Genomic DNA, 21,835 nt, shown 5'->3' on the forward strand with positions numbered 1-21,835 from the left:
GGGAGAGAGATTGAGTTTGCAAGAAACAAATCACGGATAAAGTGGCAGTCCACCTCAATATGTTTTGTCCTTTCATGAAAGACAGGATTAGAAGCAATTTTAATAGCACTAATGTTATCTGCATATAGAGGAATGGGCGTAGGAGAGGAATGTCCCAACTCCTGAAATAAAGATTGAAGCCAAACAACTTCACTACAAACAGATGACATTGCTCTGTACTTTGCTTCCGTAGAGGACTTGGAAATAGTTTGTGCACTTCCATGATATTAGAGAGTCACCCATGAAGACACACTATCCGGTAGTGGAGTGTCATGTGTCGGGGCATCCATTCCAATCTTCATCAGCATAAGCTTTCAGTTGGAGAGAAGAAGATGAAGAGAAGAAAAGACCCTGTGATAAAGAACCTCGAATATAGCGGATGATTTGATGCACCGCAGTTAAATGAGGTTGACGAGGTGTAGAGATAAACTGACTAACAACTGAACTGCATGTGAGATGTTAGGACGAGTCATGGTCAGATAAATGAGAGATCCAACAAGTTGTCGATAGAGGGAAGCATCAGGAAGAGGGAGCCTTTTGATTTGTATAATTTGACATTCAACTCCAAGGGAGTATCAACTTGTTTATTACTAGTGAGGTTGGCCAACTTAACAAGATTAGAGGCATACTTGTGTTGGTAGACAAAATAACCTCGAGAGCTCCGTTGCACTTCAAGTCACAAGAAATAGTTAAGAGGGCCGAGATCCTTCATGTGGAAGGAATTATGGAGGAGAGACTTGGGGTCCTGGATTCCTTCTATATCATCTCTAGTCAATAGTATGTCATCCACATACAGTAAGAGAATGGTAAGGCCCTGGAGTCTTTTCCGAACAAAGAGAGAGTAGTCCGGTGCACTTTGGCTATATCCAGCTTGTACAACAATATCTTTGAATTTTTCAAACCAAGCTCGAGGGGCTTGTTTGAGCCCATAGAGGGACTTCTTTAGTCGACAAACAAGGGAGGGATCTCTGCAGTATCCTAGAGGAGGTTTCATACATACTGTTTCCTTTAGATGCCCATGTAGAAAGGCATTTTTCACATCTAGTGGAAAGATTGTCCAAGAGTGAGCAGTAGAGAGAGCTAAAAGAACACAGACCATAGTAATCTTGGCTACTGGAGCAAAAGTCTCTTCATAGTCAATGCCATACTCCTGCTTATATCCTTGTGCCACAAGCCTGGCTTTGTAACGGTCCAGAGACCCATCAAATTTCAGCTTGATAGAATAAACCCATTCGCTCCCAATAATAGAGCCATCTGAAGGTGTTGGGACAAGGTCCAAGGTGTCATTCTCATGCAAAGCTTGAATCTCTACATCCATGGCTTCTTGCCACTGAGGGCTGCTACTAGCCTGCTGGTAAGAGCGGGGAATATTTGTAGAGGTCAAAACAGTAGAGAAGGAGCTATGGCTTGAAGGAAACCCATAGCGGTTAGGTGGTTTGGAGATACGAGTAGAACGGCGTAAAGGACTGGGAGGAATTATTGAGGAATCTAAAGTTGGAGCATCACTTACAGGGTTGTCTGTGATGGGCGAGGGATCTGGACTAGGAGGAAGAGGGGTCGTAGGCATAGGAGCTGGACCACAAACCCACTTGCGAGAGAGGACGAGAAGTTCCTTCTCAGTAGTGGATGATGGAGAATCCTGTTGTTCAAAATCATGCAAAACTGAAATAGAGGATGCAGATAACTTGGCAATTCCTGAAAAAAAGGAGATATGCTTAAGAAAACTGACATTTCGAGAGATACGAATTCGACGTGCTGAGGGATCGTAACAAATGAATCCCTTGTGTTTCGGGCTATACCCTACAAAAACACACATAACAGACTGAGCTAAAAGCTTTGAATGTTCATGAGGAGGAAGATGAAGAAAGCATAGACACCCAAAGACATGAAGACAAGAAAGATACGGGGGGGGGGATCCAAACATCTTTTGATGAAGAGAAATGTTAGCAAGCGCAGATGATGGGTTACAATTGATCAGATATACTACAGTGCTAGCCGCCTCAACCCAGAATGTGGGAGGCGCATGTGGTTCTTGTAGGAGTGTCCTTAAAACACTGAGAATGTGACCATTCTTTCTCTCCGCCACACCATTTTGCTGAGTGTTTGGGAAACATCGTTGGACTTGTATGCCATGATGTTTTAGGTAAGCCAAAAAATCTCCGTCACTTTATTCTCCCCTTGAGTTCGAGTGTAAGATTTGCACATTCACTTGGAAACGAACTTGAACCATGTTATGAAACAACCTAAAGGTTGGAAACACTTATGGTTTGTGTTTAAGAAAGTAGATCCAAGTGTACCTGGTACAATCATCAATAAATATCACAAAATACTTGTATCCCATCCGAGAGACAACAGAAGAAGTCCAAACATCACTATGAATAATTTCAAAAGGTGAAGTATTATGTTCAGTTCGGTGAGTGAACGGTAAAATATGACTCTTACTCAAACAACAAGAAACACAAGATGTATCAAAGGATTCCATAGAAGGAATTTTACTTTTAATAAAACCAGACTCAAACAAGTATTTAAGTTTATCGGAATTTGGGTGGCCCAAGCGTTTATGCCATAGATCCCAAACATTGTTTCTCTGACTCAAAACAAGACTCAATGTAGAAGAGCTCAAAAAAGCAGAGGATGATGCTGATGGGGATTTTCACAAACTCCAATGCAAACAAGCGGCCCATCCTACGCCCCTTCCCTTTCACCTTCCCAGTGCACCGGTCCTGAATCAAAAAGTCATCAGAAGAAAATGTTAGAATATGATTTTCATCAACTAATTAACCAACTGAAATAAGGTTGGCAGTAAGATTAGGAACAAGGAAGGTTTTAGCAAGAGACAAGGAATTTGAGGGAGAAAGTTTGATACACCAGTCATCACTCCCAATGATGTCAAGTTTCTCACCATTAGCAATGACAATGTGTCTATGGTTGGTGTTAGTGAAGGGGTAATTTAGTCTTTGTACACCTGTTGAGAGTGCTGATGTGTACTATTATGTTAGTTCGAGTGCCTCTTACTTAAATAAGGGCACTCTAGGGTTTTCTTAGATTTCTTAGCCGTTGGTTGGAGACTGGGAAAAGGGTTGAAAAGGAATGATCGCCCTCTTTCCTTGGAGGTTGCTATGCCTCTAGTGGTGTTGTTGGTGATCGGTTGCTGTGGTTTCTAAGTCCTCCCCTAATTAATGTAGAGCTGGTGTGTGCGGTGCAGTGGTGTTTCATTCCTTCGTGTGGGTGGCCTTCAGGCGATGAGGTAAGGAGTTTTTTTTATGCATATTTTCTGTCATGGAACACATGAGAGGTGTGGTACAGATCGTATGATGGGTTTTCAGATCGTAGTATGCTAGGGTTTATGCTGGTTTGTGTGTGATTCGAAGGGAAATAGTGTCTACTTAATGGTGAAACTTCCGGTAGTTGTAGAGTAGGGTTTGTGGTGTTACAAATACAGCTTTCAGCCTTTGTCATAACTGAATCAGTGTGCAGATTTCGGTGAAGTATCTATGTGTAGTGTGCAGTGTGTAGTGCTCAGTTTTAGTGATAAGAGAATTCGGCAATGGCAGATAACAGTGATAGTAAACCTAGTGTGATGATATCTACTGACTATCTGAATGTCCAAATGACCTCCATTAAACTGAATGGAGAGAATTATGTCCCTTGGGCCAAGTCTGTAGAGGTTTTTTTGAAGGCGAAGAAGAAGGTAAAGCACATAAGAGAGGAGAAACCTCCCACTAGTACTCAGGAATATGAAGACTGGGAACAGGAAGATGCACAGATTATCACATGGTTGTGGAACAGTATGGAACCCAGAATCATTGTGAACTTCATGTTTCTTGACACAACCAAAGAGGTGTGGGATCATGCTAAGAAATTGTGTTCTGGTCAAGATAATACAACTAGGGTATATCAACTGTATCAGGAATACTTCAATCTGCAACAGGGAAATCAGAGCCTTGAGGAGTACTATGCCAGTATGAGAAATATCCGTAATGAGCTAGATGTCTATAACCCTCTCTCTTCTGATGTCAAGGTTCAACAGCAACAGAGAGAGCAACTTGATGTGACTCGGTTTTTGGTGGGGCTGAAGTCTGAGTATGAACCAGTACGAGCCCAGATACTAGGAGGATCTGCTCTTCCATCTCTAGAGGAGGTGTTTGCTCATCTTCGGAGGACTTCCATTGGATCTATGGAAACCTCTAGTATCTCAGATAGATCAGCATTTGCAGTGTCAAGAGGACGAGGTGGCAGAAGTGGGGCTCGAGGAGCCCAGCCTGGCCGAGGTGGCAATAGTGGTCCAGTGTATGGCCAGAGTGGTAGTGGTGGTCCTACACATCCGTAGTGGTGGTCGTACTGGAGGCAGAGATTCAGGGGGAGCTCGTGGTAGAGGACGTGGCTTGGGTCCACGGAGGTGTACTCATTGTGGTTTGGATGGACATACTATTAACTACTGCTATGATTTACACGGTCCACCTTCGACGTGGGCCAACCATGCCATGACTAGTGATACCGGTTCCAGGTTTAGACAGGAGAACTGATCAGCTGACCAGATGCCTTCTACTTCTCCAGATGGTCCAGGCAAGGAGATGTTGAGTGTTCCTCGTGATGAGTATGAAATGTTTGTTCAATCCACGTCGCAATAGAACACAACTACCTTTGCACACTCAGGTATGGCTTATTTGGCATCCACACCCAACCCCTGGATCATTGACTCTGGAGCCTCCGATCACATGACGGGAACTCCAGGTGTGTTTTCATCTCTCACTCATTGCTCAACATCACAATCTGTTACCCTTGCTAATGGCTCCACATCATCTATTCATGGTGTTGGTAATGTTGACCTAGACCTTATGTCCATATCCTCTGTTTTATATGTACCTAAACTTCCATTTAATCTTATGTCTGTTAGTAAGTTGACCAAGTCCCTTAATTGCTCCGTTACATTTTACCCCTCTATGTGTGTTTTTCAGGTTCTCAAGACGGGGATGAAGATTGGTGGAGGGCATGAAGCCGGTGGACTGTATTATCTTGATGGTGGTGGAAGAACGTCAACGACCCTTCAGTCATCTATTTCTCCTCTCCAGTGGCATTGTAGATTTGGTCATCCTTCGATGAAAGTGCTGAAGTCCTTGGTCCCTTCATTGAGTCAACTTTCTGTTCTAGATTGTGAGTTGTGTCAATTTGGGAAACACCATCGTGTTCCCTTTAGTTCTAGGGCTGATAACCGTGTGTCGGGTCCTTTTTCTTTAATTCATTCAGATATTCAAGAATGACGTGGCTCTATTTAATGAAAGAAAGAAGTGAACTATTTGCCATCTTCCAGAAATTTTATGCTAAGATCCGTAATCAATTTGGCGTTCACATCAAAATTTTCCGTTCTAATAATGGCCGTGAATACTTGTCTTCATCTTTTCAAGACTACTTGGACCACTATGGCATTATACACCAAACTTCATGTACCTACACCCCACAACAAAATGGGGTTGCTGAGAGAAAGAACCGACATCTTGTAGAAACGGCCCGCTCACTCATGCATCACATGAATGTTCCCAAACCCTTTTGGAGTGATGCAATGCTCACCTCTTGTTTCTTAATTAATCGGATGCTTACGTCTATTCTTGATGGTCGTTCTCCTTTTAGTGTCCTGTTTCCCAACATGTCTCCGTTTCCGCTTCCTCCTCGGGTATTTGGGTGTGTTTGCTTCGTCCGTAATCTGGGTCCCGGGACTGACAAGTTAGATGCACGATCCCTTAAGTGTATCTTCCTTGGCTACTCCCGGACTTAGAAAGGTTACGAGTGTTACCATCCCAGTTCTTGTCGTTCTTTGGTGTGTGCTGATGTTACTTTCTTCGAGTGTACTCCGTTCTTCATGGGGTCCGGTGATGTTCCTTCTTCCTCATCACCTCCTCCTCTTCCCCTTCCTGTGGCTGATCCTCCTCCTCTAGTTCCAGTCGTGCCTACATCTTTGCCTTCGGTGCCACCGTCAGTTGACCGCCCACCTATCCGTCACGTGTATACACATCGCCCACGTGTACCGGCTGCGCCTCCTCTGGTTCATCACCGTCGACAGATCCGACTTCAGATCCGACACCAGCCTCCGACTTTTATCTCCCTATTGCCTTACGGAAAGGTAAACACACCTGCACCCTTCATCCAATTTCCAATTTTGTTTCCCTTACTCACCTCTCCACCTCCCATCGCCAGTTCATCTCCTTGTTATCTTCAGTAGTTGTTCCTAAGGATGTCCAGGAAGCCCTTACCTCTCCAGAGTGGTGCCGAGCTATGGAAGAAGAGCTCTCTGCACTCCATCATAATCACACTTGGGATCTCACCGCTCTTCCTCCTGGGAAGCAGGCTGTCGGTTGTAAGTGGGTGTATACTGTTAAGTACTTGCCAGATGGTCGTGTTGAGCGCCTGAAGGCGCGTCTGGTTGCGAAAGGGTACTCTCAAACCTATGGCATTGACTACACAGAGACATTCTCCCCGGTTGCTAAGATAGGGTCAGTTCGTGTTGTCATCTCCCTTGCAGCTATGTATGATTGGCCTTTATATCAGCTCGATATCAAAAATGCCTTTTTGCATGGTGATTTGCTCGAGGAGGTCTACATGGAGCAACCACCAGGGTTTGTTGCTCAGGGGGAGGATGGTAAGGTATGCAGACTTAAGAAGGCTATATATGGACTTAAATAGTCCCCTCGAGCATGGTTTGGTATGTTCAGTGAGGTGGTCAAGAAGTTTGGTATGAAACAGTGCCAAGTTGATCACTCTGTCTTCAGTCATGACTCTCCAGCAGGCAAAATACTACTGGTGGTGTATGTAGATGATATCGTTGTGACTGGGAATGATAAAATAGGCATTGACAGATTGAAGGCATTCCTACAGGAACACTTTCAGACAAAGGACCTTGGCAAATTGAAATACTTTTTGGGCATAGAGGTAGCAAGATCTAAGCATGGCATTAATTTGTGTCAGAGGAAATATGTGCTGGATTTACTGGAAGAAACAAGTTTGTTGGGTACTAAACTGACTGAGACACCTATGGAAATCAATACGAGGTTGAGTAGTGATATAGGTGAAGTATTTGAAGACCCTGGCAGATACCGACGTCTTGTAGGCAAACTAAACTACCTAACCATTACTCGACCAGATATCTCATTTGCAGTTAGTGTGGTGAGTCAGTTCATGTAGAAACCTTGTCCCACATTGGAATGTAGTGCTAAGGATTGTGAGGTTCTTGAAAGGAGCCCTTGGCCGTGGGTTACTGTACAAAAGTGGTGGAAAGCTGGAAGTAGAAGGTTACACCGATGCTGATTGGGTAGGTTCTATGTCTGATAGACGGTCTACCATAGGCTATTGTACCTTCTTGGGGGGTAACCTGGTAACGTGGAAAAGTAAGAAGCAAACAGTTGTGGCAAGAAGCAGTGCAGAAACAGAATATAGGGCCATGGCACATACTTTTTGTGAATTAGTGTGGCTAAGGAATCTTCTACAGGAGATAGGATATGACATCGGTGCTCCAATGAAGCTCTACTGTGACAATCAGGCAGCGGTTCATATCTCTTCCAATCCAGTGTTTCATGAAAGAACCAAGCACATCGAAGTTGACTGTCATTTTGTGAGAGAGAAGGTGCTGAATGGAGTGATAGAGACTACATATGTTAATATAGGAAATCAGTGGGCAGATCTGTTTACAAAAGGTTTGAGTCGGGGGAGAGTGGACTACATATGTAATAAGCTGGGATTATATGATAATACACACCAGCTTGAGGGGGAGTGTTAGTGAAGGGGTATTTTAGTCTTTGTACACCTGTTGAGAGTGCTGATGTGTACTATTATGTTAGTTCGAGTGCCTCTTACTTAAATAAGGGCACTCTTGTCTTTTCCAGTCATATTAATAATATAATAACAGGTCTGGCCGAATCTAAGTTGACTTTTCTTCTTAGTTTTCGAACCAAACCTTTTCTCTTCTCCTTTCCCTTTCTTCCTTCTTCTTCTTTCTTTTCTTCCTTCTTGCTGTTTACTTTACAACTAACAAACCAAACAGATTTCTAGGACAGGCTGAACTTTAACAGTTGGTTTCAGACAATCTGTTTGAAGGTTCAGGATGGGCCCCAATCATATGATTTGTAGCACCAGAGTCAATTATCCAAATGAGAGAAGAGCAATAACTGGAGAACTCACCAGATAGGTCGATAGCAGGAAAGGGACATGAGATGGCAGAAGATACCACTTGGTTTATCTCTTCTTTATTCATGGAAGTCGAGGATTCTCCCTTGGCAATGGGGGTATCGGACACTCGTCCCTCAGACGCTTGATAAGCGCGTGACTGATTCTTCTTCACGGGTCCCTTGGGTGGATGAATTGGGCAATCCGAAATGATATGTCCATGTTGTTTGCAATATGTGCAGACATTCTTCTTTTTGCAATGAGAGGCTATATGTCCTTATCCTTTACATTTATAGCCTTGAGTTTTAGAAGGGTCCTTTCCACCAGATTTCTTATTCCTTGTGCAAGAAAAACAGTATCCATCCCTGAATTAGGATGTTTCCCTTCTATGTTTGCAGCAGTTAGGAGGCTAGTTTCTTCTCTCAACAATTCTTCCATCACAGAGTCTAAGTCTGGAAGAGTTACTCTACTCAAAATATTTGACCTGATTATTTTATACTCAGGTCTCAGCCTCATGAGAAATTGGTCAACTTTTCTATTTTCAAAATGTGTCTGCAAATACTTGACACATTCAACGGGATCAGAGGGTTCAGTATGAACAAGTTCATATTCAGCCCAAAGATCAATAAAGCCTGAATAGTATTCTTGAATCTTTTTGTCCCCCTAGCAATAAGCAAAGATTTCAGATTCAATCTGGTATCGCCGTGACATATTGGACTGATGATACACCTTTGTCAAGTAGGCATACATCTCATAGGCAGTCCTTAGTCTTCTCATTGGAACACTAATGTGAGGCGCAGTGGAGCTGAAAATCCATGAGACTAACTTTCCGTTGTCAAGCTTCCATTGTGTATAGGTTTTACTATCAGCCTCTTCTTCATCAGGTTTACTTACAGTCCCATTCAAGTAAACTTCATGTTCTTTCCCTTAACATAGAAATCAAAATGGAACTTCCACATATTGTAGTTAGTTCCATCAAATTTTACAGGGAGAAATCTACTGTCAGCCATCAAGAAAAAAAGGCAACATAGGAAGAAAAGTAGCAGCACTGAAATTCGAAGTTCAGAACTGTTAACCACTTCACTTAATTCACTAGCAGTTTAAGTCAACAGTTCAATCAAGGTTGCAACAAGCAGTTCAGACAAACAACAGTAAATCTGGTCTGGAAGAGAAATATAGTCAAATATCTTCAATACAGATTTGCCACCCTATAGAGGAATCAAAATCCTCCAAGAAATTTATCCAGAATAACTCCAACCGGTTGTGTTGACAGTCCAACCTGATGGTTCCAGGACTGTTGAACTAAGGAGAGGACTGAATGCCCTCAGTACTGAACACACCTCCTACCAAGTAACCCTAGGACAGCACAAAGAAAACTAGGGTTGCAAGAGAGATTCACCAACCTGTCGTGTGCAGTTTAAATCAGCTACCAATAGGATTCAGATAAGCAGCTTGAAAGGGAATGAAGAGGTCTGTTGAAACCCTTCAATCTGAAGCACCAGTGGTCAAGAACTAAATGTTCGAAGTTTGGAGAAGGCCTGAGAATACACCAGTCCAAGGGAAAACTGTTGCCGCCCTTGAGAGAAGACCAGAAGAAGAAGAAAACTGTTGCCGCCCTAGAGAGAAGATCAGAACTCCTCCAAAGCTTGACCAATCTCGAAGAAAGCTTTCTGAATTAGAAGAACAGACCAGCGACACAATCAATCAGGTTTCTTTGCAAACAGAGGCGTTCCAAGAGAGTTCCAGGAAGACCTCTCTTCCAGAAATCTCAGAACAGAGAGCAAGGATTAGGGTTGATCAGAACAGCCCTATCTTCAGACAAAGCACCCAGAAGCCAGCAACCTTTGAGATATCAGAGAGAGAGAGCATAAAGCAAGAGCTGATTACAGAGCAGCCTGCTCTGATACCATGTCAACAGACTCAGAGCAGAATACAAAATTCTGATATGAAAAATGGATGCTTCGACCCTACCCCAAGGGTCCTTTATATAGAAAGTGAAAGTTACAGAAATTACAAAGAGGCCCTTCTAGGGTAATGCAATTTAGAGAACTTACAAGGAGGCCCTTGCAGGGCTGAAGTGAATAATAATAAATAAGAAAACAATACAATAAGGACTACAATAAAATGGTACATCAGGGAGTTTCTTCAGATTTTCAATTTTGATAGGGCCTCTCGAGGTTTGATCATCTGCTGAGTGAGATCCAGGAAGCCTCCTCAGACCTTTCTTGCTTGTTTTTTTTTTTTTTTTTTGTTTTTTTGATCAGCACCTTTCTTGCTTGTTGTTTAGATGGATCTTGAGGGAGTTGAGGGGGGGGGGGTGGATAACTTATTTTTTTTGTATGGTGCTAATACTCTACCTATGTAATTTTTTTTGGGGTTTCTATTTCTTTGTATATCCTTCATGTACATCCCCCCTTCCTTGAATAGAAACTTACCTTTCTCTCTAAAAATTAGAAAAAGCTAGAATGCTCTCTTATATTCAATAAAGGGAGCAAAGGAGGGAGGGAGTCTGCTCCCCCAAAAGGAAATTGATTTTCAATAGGAAACTGGCTTCTTTAGAAAAGTAAAACTGAGATTTCTAATAGGACTTTTATGTTAATCTATGAGAAAGAGAAGAGACAAGATGGAATGGATCAGTATGATTAAACCAACCCAAAAAGAAAGAATGTATATTAAGAATGTGAATGGACAAGATTGTCCTTACAAAAGAAATAAACGAAGAGCTGTACGCTAATGTACACACACTAGATTACACGAAAGAAAAGGTAAAATTACATAACTACCCTCCATCTTCTCTACACTCCCCTTCAAATTGATGTTGGGGAACAAGCATCACTTTGTCCATAAGAAAATTATGCCGGGCTTTGGTCATAGCTTTAGTTAAAAGACTTGCAAGTTGTAGGCCCAAGGAAACATGTGGGAGAGAGATGCGACCGCGTGGAGAAGATCACGAATGAAGTGACAATCCACCTCAATATGTTTAGTATGCTCATGAAATAATACCAGGTTGGATGCAATCTTGATCACACTCATGTTGTCAGCAAGCAGGGGGATGGCAGATGAGTGATCAATGTCCATATCATGAAGTAGAGCCTTGAGCCAAACTATTTCACTACATATTGAGGACATTGCTCTATATTCTGCTTCAGTAGATGATTTGGAAACTGTTTGTTGTTTCTTGCATTTCCGAGAAATTAGAGAATCACCAAGAAATATACACCAACCAGTAGTAGAACGGTGAGTGTTAGGGAAACTTGCCCATTCTGCATCTGCATAAGCTCGAAGCTAAGTAGAGGAGGAAGATGAGAAAAATAAGCCATGAGACAGTGTGCCCTTGACATAATGAATATATTAAGTGACCTAATAGAAACTGGACTAGACTGATGGGCTTCTCCAATGGGCTTCTTTTTCCTCAGTCCTCTTTCTCCTTTCATATAATTTATGAAAATTTGGATGTTCTCTTTTCTCAATAATGTTTTTAGGAATATTTTCTATATCTAAGGAATGTACTACATCAACTTCCTAGAGACACTTTATTTTGATGGTTATGTTTCTTATTCTTTGTTTAGATTGAACCTGTCAAAATTTGATTTAATTATGAGAGGAAGGAAGAGGGGAGCTTGAAAAGAATAAGAGGGGTACAATAGGCAGTCATTGATTAGGGGTTTTAAGCAGGTTGAAATGAAGATAGTCAGCTAGAATGTAAGAGGCCTTGGAAATGCCAAAAAGAGGAGAATAATCAAGAATACTCTCAGAAAAGAAAGACCATATCTGATTTTGAATCAAGAAACCAAATTATTAGACTTGAATAGAAGGTGGATAAGAAGCATTTGGGCAGCTAGGGGTCTAAGTTGGTCGTTTGCCCCATCATGGGGAGCCTTAGGAGGGATTTTGACCATTTGGAGAAATGAGGAAATGGAAAGTGTGGAGGAATTGATTGGTAGATACCCAGTCTCCATAAAAATTAGAAGACCCTCGGATGGGAGAGACTGGGTGGTAACAAATGTATATGGTCCCAATTCCTATAGGGGCGAGGAGGCTTTTTGGGAGGAGTTATGTGCTATTAGAGGAATGTGAGAGGGACCATGGTACGTGGGAGGTGATTTCAATGTTGTCATATTTTCGGGAGAAACAAACAAGCCAAACCAAGGAATCACTACCAGCATGAGGAGGTTTAATAACTTAATTGACTCCCTTGAATTGAGTGAACCTTCAATGTTAAGGGTGGACTATACATGGTCAAACTTCCAATCCCCCCCAACCTGCTCCAAACTGGATGGATTTCTAATTACTCATGACTGGGAAGAATTGTGGGGCTCAATAGTAGTGAAAGGGCTACCTAGGGTTACATCAAATCATTGCCCCATTTCCATTGAGAAGGAAATTTTAGGGGGAGGCCCGACTCCATTCAGATTTGAAAACATGTGGTTTGAGGATCACTCTTTTAAAACTAGACTAAAGGATTAGTGGTAGGAACCCAGACTTTTGGGGAGTATGAAATTGTTAAGCATTGCATGGAAATTAAAGAATAAAAAGGAAAATAAAAGAGTGGAACAAAGAGCATTTTGGGAGGGTAGAGTAAATAAAAGATAATATAGTGAGGAAGATTGAGGAGATTTTAAGGAAGGAGGAAATATGTTGGAGACAAAAGTCAATGTGTCAATGGATTGTTCAAGGTGATGGTAATACTAAGTTTTTCCATGCAATTGCAAATGGAAGGAGAAAGAAAAATTTAATCTTTAGTGTGGAGGAGGGGGGCTAGGAAGTAAGAGAGAGTCAGGAGATCACAAGGATCTTTGTTAATTATTTCAAAGAAATCTTCACAAGCTTAAGTGGGGTGACAACAGAACTACCAGAAATGGAAGGGGACAGGCTCTCAGAAGAACAGTCTTTGTCTTTGGAGAGGGAATTCACTACTGAAGAAATTAAGAATGCAATCTTCTCCATGGAAAGATCAAAAGCCCCCGGGCTGGATGGATTTTCAATGGCCTTTTATCAAGAATGCTGGGATTGGCTGAAAACTAATATTCTGGAAGTGTTCAATGAATTCTTTTTCAAAGGAGAGGTGCCTCGAGGGGTGAATACCACTTTTATCACTTCAATGTCGAAGAGGAGGGAGGCCAAAACCCCTAAAGACTATAGGCCAATTGGTTTGTTGGGAATATATATAAATATATTGCAAAGGTTCTCTCAGAAAGGATAAAAAAAGTACTTCCATCGATCATTACACCATTCCAAGGTGCCTTTGTGGAAGGTAGGCAGATTGTGGATCAAATTTTAGTAGCCAATGAGTGTGTTGCAGAAAAAAGGAAGGATAGAGGAAAAGGGTTGGTGTGTAAGGTGGTTCTAGAGAAAGCTTATGATATGGTTAATTGGGAAGTGCTACTTCAAATGTTAGAAAGGTTGGGCTTTGGAACCAAATGGAGGTCTTAGATTAGAGGATGTCTAAGTTCTGCCCAATATTCAATTCTTATTAATGGAGTAGCGAAGGATTTCTTTCCGGCTAAGAGAGGAATTAGGCAAGGAGACCCCTTATCCCCATTTCTCTTCACTTTAGTGGCTGAGGTGTTAAGCAGAATGGTGGTGAAAGCCAACCTCCAAGGTTTGATTAGAGGGTGGAGGATAGGTAGAAATTAAGAGGTTGTTACCCACCTTCAATTTGCAGATGACACAATCTTCTTTTGTGAGGGAGGTGACGAGGAAGGTGTGGTTAATCTAAAGCTGCTATTGGATAACTTTGTGGGGATGATAGGTTTAAGGATAAATTGGACCAAAATAGGCATTGTAGGGATTAGTCTGGAGGAAGGGGAACTTAATAGATTTGCAAAGATTTTGGGGTGTGAGATTAAAAGTTGGCCAATTAGCTACTTGGGGTTACCTTTAGGTGGGAACCCTTGGTCAGAAGGTTTTTGGAAGCTAGTCATTGAAAGATTTGCTAGGAAGCTAGCTCTATGGAGGAGGAATTACATCTCTCTTGGTCGAAGGATAACATTGATTAGAGCCACGTTGGCAAGCCTCCCTATTTACTTCCTCTCAACCTTTAGAATACTCTGTAGAGTAGCAAGGGGGTTAGAAAAATACATGAGAGATTTCCTTTGGGACCCGGGTGAGGGGAGGAAGGATCACCTGATTAATTGGGATCAAGTTAGAAAGCCCAAGGATAAAGGGGGTTTGGGAATAGGAAACATCTCAATTAGGAACTCAGCTCTGTTAAGAAAATGGTTGTGGAGATACCCATTTGAAAGAGATAGGCTGTGGCACAAAGCCATTGTGAGTATTCATGGTTTGGATGGCAATGGTTGGGATGCAAATTTTGCCCCTCATGTTTCCTCATCTTCTCCTTGGAAAGCAATTTATGAAATTTACCCAACATTCCTTAATTCCATTTGGTTTGATGTGGGCTAGGGTAATAAAATTCGTTTCTGGGAAGACCTTTGGGTGGGAGATAGTCCACTCAAAGACCTCTTCCCTGATCTATACGTGTTGTCAAATTTCAAAGGGGAAACAGTAAGCATTTTGGGTAATCCTGGCCTAAGTGGGGTCAATTTGAATCTAGGTTTCAGAGGGGCCTTAGGGAAAATGAATGTGCCTCTTTAATTCAACTACTGGATCTAATAGGACAAGTTCATTAGGACCCATCCTTGGAAGATTCTAGAATTTGGAAAGGCTCCTCAGTTGGCCTCTTCTCTCGTTCCTCTTTCTTTAATGTTCTTGTCACACCTAGCAACCCGGTTGGGGAATTCCCTGTAAAAGAAATTTGGATTAAGCCTATCCCCCCAAAAATTCAAGCCTTCTGTTTGGAAAATTTCCTTGGCAAGGTTAACGCGTGTGATATGCTGCAGAAAAGAAGGCCTTTTGCTTGCTTTTCTCCTCACATCTATTGTTATCTTGTTCCTTTGTGCATCATATTTGGGAATCTTTTTGTCTTTTCTTTGGTTATAGGTGGGTTTCCCCTCAAGATGTGGCAGGACTTTTCAGTCGAGACTTTTTGTGGCAATCAAAGAAAAGAGTGAAGGTTATGTGGAAAGCTACAAATGCAGTATTTGTTGGGTGATATGGGAAGAAAGGAATAACAGAATATTCTTGGATAAGAGTAGAACAATGGAGGAGGTACTTGACACAATCAAAGGTAAAGTAGCTCATTGGGTAAGATCTTTGCATATTTTCCAAGATTTCTCAGTCACAGAAATTATAAGATCCTGGACAGAAGTTGCACAATCTTTAAGAGTGAAAGAGAGAGTAAGGATGGAATGGAAACCTCCAGATGGTAACAGAATTAAACTGAATTTTGATGGAAGCTCATTTGGAAATATGGGATTGTCATGCATCGGGGGAGTAATCAGAAATTCTGAAAGGAGAATATTAGCACTATTCTCTAGACCTATCGGCATGGGCAACTCTCTAAAAGCTGAGGTAGTGGCATTGCTATGAGGATTGAAGATAGCCAAGCAACTAGGAATGAGGCATATTGAGGTTGAAGGGGATTCCAAGGTGATCATCTCTTGGGGTAAAAACAATAGAATTACTCTGTGGACTTTCAAACAAGTGATAAGGGAAGTGGAAAAGGTTGCAAGGGAGGTAGAGGCAGAATTCAAATGGGTTAGAAGGAGTGCAAATGGGCTAGCTGATTATCTTGCTAAACAAGGGGCTTTGAGGCAACATTTGTTTTGGGCTGCAATGTAAAAATGGACAGAAATATGTAGTAGTGTGGGATTTCTAGCCCCATACACAAAGTTGTAAAACTTTTTAACTTTAATTTCAAATAAAATTTTCCTTCAGTGATAAAAAAAAGGTGTAAAAATTCCTGTTCAGGTTGGACTTAGTTGTTTTGTTGCTAACTTATTTCTATATTTGGTTTTCTATATTGGAAGCTCACAGATCAAATTCAGTTTTTTTAATAATTTTTTTTAATTTTTAATATATAGGTCTACTTTCCATTTTGTGCACCAGTGTAAACTTTAGGATATGCTTTATTCTTCTTTGTTACTGAGAATCATTCTTACATACTGATTCATTATACTCTATTTATGTAACGTAGCTGTTTTTTTTTATGTACAGATGGTGGTATATCTCATTCCTCTTTTGGATGATAAATTTCCTCTCATACGTAGCATCACATGTTGGACACTCTCTCGATATAGTAAATTTGTTGTTCAGGTATGGATGAAACTATTTTTTGATGATCTGCCAGTTCTAATGGTTATTTCTTCATTGGTGAAGTATGGCAGTCAATATTAATATATGAAAACATATGAAAGGGCAAAGGCCCTCTAGAGCTGAACCCCCTACCCCCCTGCCTGGAAAAAAGAGGGAAAGAAAAATTAAAATATTTTACAGAAATGCAAAAAATTTGAACTTTCAAGATCCACTGAGATTGATGCACAGAAATAGTCTGTTTTCTCTACTTTCCCGAAGATGCGCCACTCAATTCACATAATCTGTGTTCAATCTTATGTTTCTCTCCTTCTAGAGGCTCTAACTGATGGCAACTGGAATCATATTCCAGATAACATTACCCTGAATCCCTGATGTAACCTATCATTGGACAAGAGTTTTTCAGAACAGCCATTGAGCCCAGGACAACCTACTGTTTTCTAAAATCTAAAAGTCAACAAAATGGCTCCATACTTGTAGTTATAAATGAGCAAGGGTTCAAACAGAAAACGTATCTTATCTATCACAAAAAAAAGCATAAAAGATATCTCTTGATAGATCATAATGGTGGGATAGGATTTTTATGATGAACTCAAATAGTTGTTAACTTGTGATTAAAGAATCCCTCTGGAAATCTCTTTTTGCAATTTGCAAGTAATGACTTAAGGGTTCAAAGAAGGAGGTGGTGGAGAAGAAATGTACCGAGTTCCAAGTTACAGTAGGGGCAGTGACTCAATTGATGGAGGTATCCGAGGAAAATCTAAAGCCAATTGCTGGGTTTGAGGAGAAGGAAAAGGAGGGTGGAGTTGCTAAAGAAAAAGAAGTCCAAGGAGGTTTTATCAGACAGCAAGGAAGTAAAGGGATGAATGCTGGAGATTGAGAACCTGGCTGATAGAGTTGTTAGAACTGGAAAGAGTTTAGGTTTGTTTTTGGGGGTGAAGAGGAGTTTGCCAGGAAAGCTAGGGAAGAGAGTCTGAAGAAGATCACAATAGGGGAAGGAGGAGAGATGCGGCATGAGGATGGAGATGGGAAGGAAGAATTGTTTGAAGGAGACAATATTGATTTTGGGGGAGAAGCATGGGGCTACATGCATCTGTTTGTGTGTTTTGTGGAGGTTTAATCATTGTTTTCCTTTGAGATCTCTGTAGTATTTACCCTTTCTTTCTTTTATGCTGATGTTTCTTTGATGTATTGGATTTTGATAATCTGGGTGCTGTCTCATCACCCTCTGGTGATTGCATGAAGATTCTCTTTTTTATTTAATGAGTACTTTTCTTTTTATTCTTCAAAAAAAGTAATTACTACTAGAGTTATCTCTATCTCCAACCTTCAAATATCCTACTAAATGTTTTAGCCATGACTATCCAATGAACATCCATCAAACTGTAGTATGGTGGAGCCAAGGTTGGGAAGTCCCAAGTCTATGTAGGAGTATGTTGCAAGACTAAGAGGATAACATAAATGACTGGCCTCTTATTATATCATGAGTGTTTAAATACTTGAATTCGTCAGTTGTGCATAACCAATGTTCTACCAGATGATAATGAGGTCTATCAAAGTTTCCTGCACCCTTCTTTTGTTGTAAGAAAGTTGAAAAATTTAGCATTTATTCTTTTCAAATCAACCATATGTTCGCTGTTCTGAGGCATCTCTGCATGTTTTATCCTTTGTCACCCTGGAGGGAAACCATGAAGGATTGGGATCTCCTGAGGGGGCATCCATTTCATCCTGGGTAGTGCAAAAATGAATGTTGCATGTATCTTTGGTGAAAATGGTGGGATAACCAACAACTCAAGGAACTGTATCCATCCTTGTACATGGTGGCTAGCGAGGAACACTTGTAGCTGGATGATTTGTGTACAGAATGTACCTGATTGCAGAAAAACACATCAAAAAAGCAAAGAGGAGAGAAATGAAGGTGTGCAGCCTAAGGTTGAGAAGAAAACCTAGCTGCCAATTGAGTCAAGAGAATAGTCTCTCAATTGGACAGTAGGTATTTATATTAACCTGATATAGAGTGAGGTAATTTACACTAATAACCCTGTTTAATGAAAATTACATGATGAGACTAAACTATCCTCACTCAAGTTATAATAAACAAGTGACTCAAATAACCCTGTCCCTTACAACTGAGACACAAGAAATAAAACTAAGAAGAAAGGATAAAGGGAGCAAAGCAAGATCCAAACAGAATAAGAAGCTACCGGCCACTCCATTAACACTTTGAAAACTAAGGGCATTATCACCTTTTTTTTGATCAATAACAGAAAACTTTATTGGATTCAGTTAAGAACAAGTTACTAAAAAGCGGAGGGAGGTAAACTATCTCAACTCCCCCAAAACAAAGAAAAGAAAAAAGTACAGAGTTAGAAATAAGCCCAAAACAAAGAATCCCTATTCACCCGTTGCTTAGCTAGCCCATCAGCGAAGGAATTTGCAGTTCTTTTCACCCAGCTGTACTTTATCTCAACATTCCTTTAACCAATTTACCACTACCTCCGAATCACCTTTAATAATCAGTCTCCTAATATTCAGTTCTGTTGTCCTCTGAATCCCTTCCAAGGCTGTTAAAATCTCAGCCCTAAGGGAGTTACCCCACCAATCGGGCCAGAGAAAAGGGCTAAGGCATTCCCTTTCTCATTTCTGAAAATTCCCCCAATAGTTAACAGCCCTGGATTCTCAATGCTACTACCATCAAAATTCAGCTTTATATAACCAGCAGAAGGGGAAATCCGAGAAGGATTTATGACCCATTTAACCTGGGCAGAACTTGCTATTTCTTTCTATCTCAACAAATCATCCACAGTAAAGTCTGGAAACAGGTCCAGGGATTTCAACCAATGTGCTACCCTTATGTGGATCAACTCTGTTAAGTTCCCAGCATTCTTCTCCTTATCTAAAAATAATCTGGAGTTTCTTTCTTCCCACAAAGACCAACACACAGCTGCCCTTATACTCCTCCACATTATCCTTCCTCTTTTCACTGGCCAGCTGAAGAAAGATGGAAAGAACAACCTCTGTACATTCAAAGGAGGGTTCCAACTGCACCCAAAAAGGGATAAAGCCCAATTCGAAATAGCTTTTGCATAATGGCAAGATAATAATAAGTGGTACCCATTCTCCCCATCTGCCTTGCAAAGAATACACCTGTGCAGGGATAAACAAGTCTTGGGTCTTTTTTTTTTTTTTTCTAAACAAGATCACAAGTGTTGATTCTTTCTAGGAAGATTCCCAACAAAAACTCCCAACATGAGGAGGGATAGGTTTGCACCATATCTCTTTAACAGGGAAAGACATGCTGAGGGAGTTAGGTTTTAAAGAAAGAAGCACAAGAGTAAGAGCCCGACGGGGAGGGGGTCCAAATTCTACAATCTTCCTTTTGGGGGTCCAGGAAAACTTTTTCAAGCAATGCCAAAAGGGACATAGTGTTTTCTAACTCTGTATCCCTAACCACCTAGCTCAAGTTCAGATTCCACTCATAACCAGAGGTTGCATCTGAGGGGACTAAAAAAAGATGAAATGGGCATATTATTTAGATCAGAGAGAGCATGCAAAGAGGGGAACTGGATCATCAAAGGGGAGTCCCCTACCCAAGTTTGTTCCTAGAATTTGATAAGGTTGGCTGAGTTCAAGTCATACCTGGTCCACTGGGAGAAAATTAGAAGAAGGTTATGGATGGCTTTCCAAGGAGATGTGCTTGTAGTCCTTGCCATGATTCCAGTATCCCAGCCATTGTCCTCCATCCCATGAATGCTAGCCATTATCTTTGCCCACAATTTATCTCTTTCTAAAGAAAATCTCCATGACCACTTCCCTAATAATGCCAAATTCCTTTTCTTGATATTCCCAATCCCTAATCCTCCTTGTTTCTTGCTTCTTGTTACCGCCTCCCATCCCACTCTATAGTCCCTCCTTTCCTCTCCTAGCTCCCATAGAAAATCCCTCATCAACTTTTCCAACCTATTAGCTACCTGAGAGGGGATTTGAACCACATATTATGAAGAAAATCAAATGACTTGGAAATTGATTCCATCAAAGAGATTCCAGCAAAAAATATTGATAAAAAAATCGCAATTAGAAACCAATTCAGAATCAATATCCATCTTATTGTTTCTAACTCTTAACATAGGATCATAAGAGCAATATCCCTTTTGATTTTGTGCACAACTTAGGAAAATACAATTACTGTTTTTAAGATTTAATTTAGAGTGATGAAAACCATGAACATGAGCAAAATAGTACAGATCTGCTACCCACAAGATGCTATCCATAGGGCTTCCAAAATGATCTATGGCTTCATATCTCAAATATATGCTGTCTGAAAAGTAGACAGTATGAAAATGCTTCAGATATGCAGTTGTAGATCATGTTAGAAGCTGTGTAGCAGATCCAGTCTTGAGGAAAAATGTGCGCTCTAAAACTCTCAAACTCAAGGGAATAGAAAACAACTTGCTCTTGGGATCTTGCTGAAGTTCAAAACACGAGACAACATTCTTAACTATTATCAATCTCATTTTTCTTAGCATAACAATAGGTACTCTGATATATAATGTCATGTTCAAGTAAGCATGGTTCTAGGGACTTCTCAAAATATTCCTTGGCATAATCAGATTTGAAAAATTTTAATTCTGAAACTTAATGAGTGATGTCTGATGGAAATGATGAGCCAATGTACATTCATCAAATTAATAAAATTAATCTTTCTTCTGATCAAATCATAAAAATATGTACATTTATAAAAACAAAATGATGAGTCAATGTAGGAACCTCATTACGATATAACTGGGAAAATCTAGAAAAGTCATCCCCAAACAGTAAGAAATATCTATACCTTCTCATGGTGGGGATATGCCCTCAGAATTAATAGGCACAATTTGAAAGGAAGTCACTTTTTCATTACTTGATAAAAAACTGGTTTTAAAATGTTTAGCAACGTTAGAACCTTTACACTTCAAATTGTAAGGATATATTTCCATACAATATCATACTAAAGGTGTAGTCTAACTAGAAATTCAAACACCTTGTTTCCACTTCACCAATTTTCTATGGGTTAGCAACATCCTTGGGATTTTCCCATTCAACTGCTTCTAGGTGATCTATTTATCGCCATAGAGGACTTCAACGTAGAAAACTAAGCAGATAATATTTTCTCCATTGCTCTTCAAATTATTAATTTTGAAACTATTAAGCTTTGGCTACATCTAGTGCTTGATAATAGGTTTCTAAGACATTATCCCAAATCTCCTTTCCTTATTTCATTCATAAATAATTTTCACTAATGTGGGGAAGCATGGAATTGTGCAGTTAGGTCATTATCTTGTAGTTTTTTTAACCCATTTACCATGTGAGGGATTTGTAGGATCTGGCTCACTCATTGTTCTAGTCAAATAGCCAATTTTACCTTTCCAATCAATAACTAGGGGTGAGTAAATGGTTTATTCGGTTAAAAACCGAACCAAATAAATTAAAATTTTAAGTGGAAAACCGA

General features: G+C 40.6%; 1 protein-coding gene across 5 annotated transcripts in view; it reads left to right on the forward strand.

Moving 5' to 3' along the window:
- The window catches only part of LOC148852461 (transportin-1-like), a 101,241-nt gene that overhangs the window by 21,764 nt on the left and 57,642 nt on the right, over positions 1-21,835 (forward strand). For all 5 annotated transcript variants that reach the window (XR_016099342.1, XR_016099343.1, XM_088945224.1 and 2 more), the window contains one exon: positions 16,252-16,350. Coding sequence is in view for 3 of the 5 variants with exons in the window: in XM_088945224.1 (XP_088801350.1) it covers positions 16,252-16,350 (99 nt within the window). In the remaining 2 variants the exon portion in view is untranslated. The remainder of the gene's footprint in view (positions 1-16,251; positions 16,351-21,835) is intronic.

This window comes from Nelumbo lutea, chromosome 5, assembly GCF_056320005.1.
Source record: "Nelumbo lutea isolate HS-2025 chromosome 5, American lotus-T2T, whole genome shotgun sequence".
In the NCBI taxonomy this organism is placed as follows: Eukaryota; Viridiplantae; Streptophyta; class Magnoliopsida; order Proteales; family Nelumbonaceae; genus Nelumbo; species Nelumbo lutea.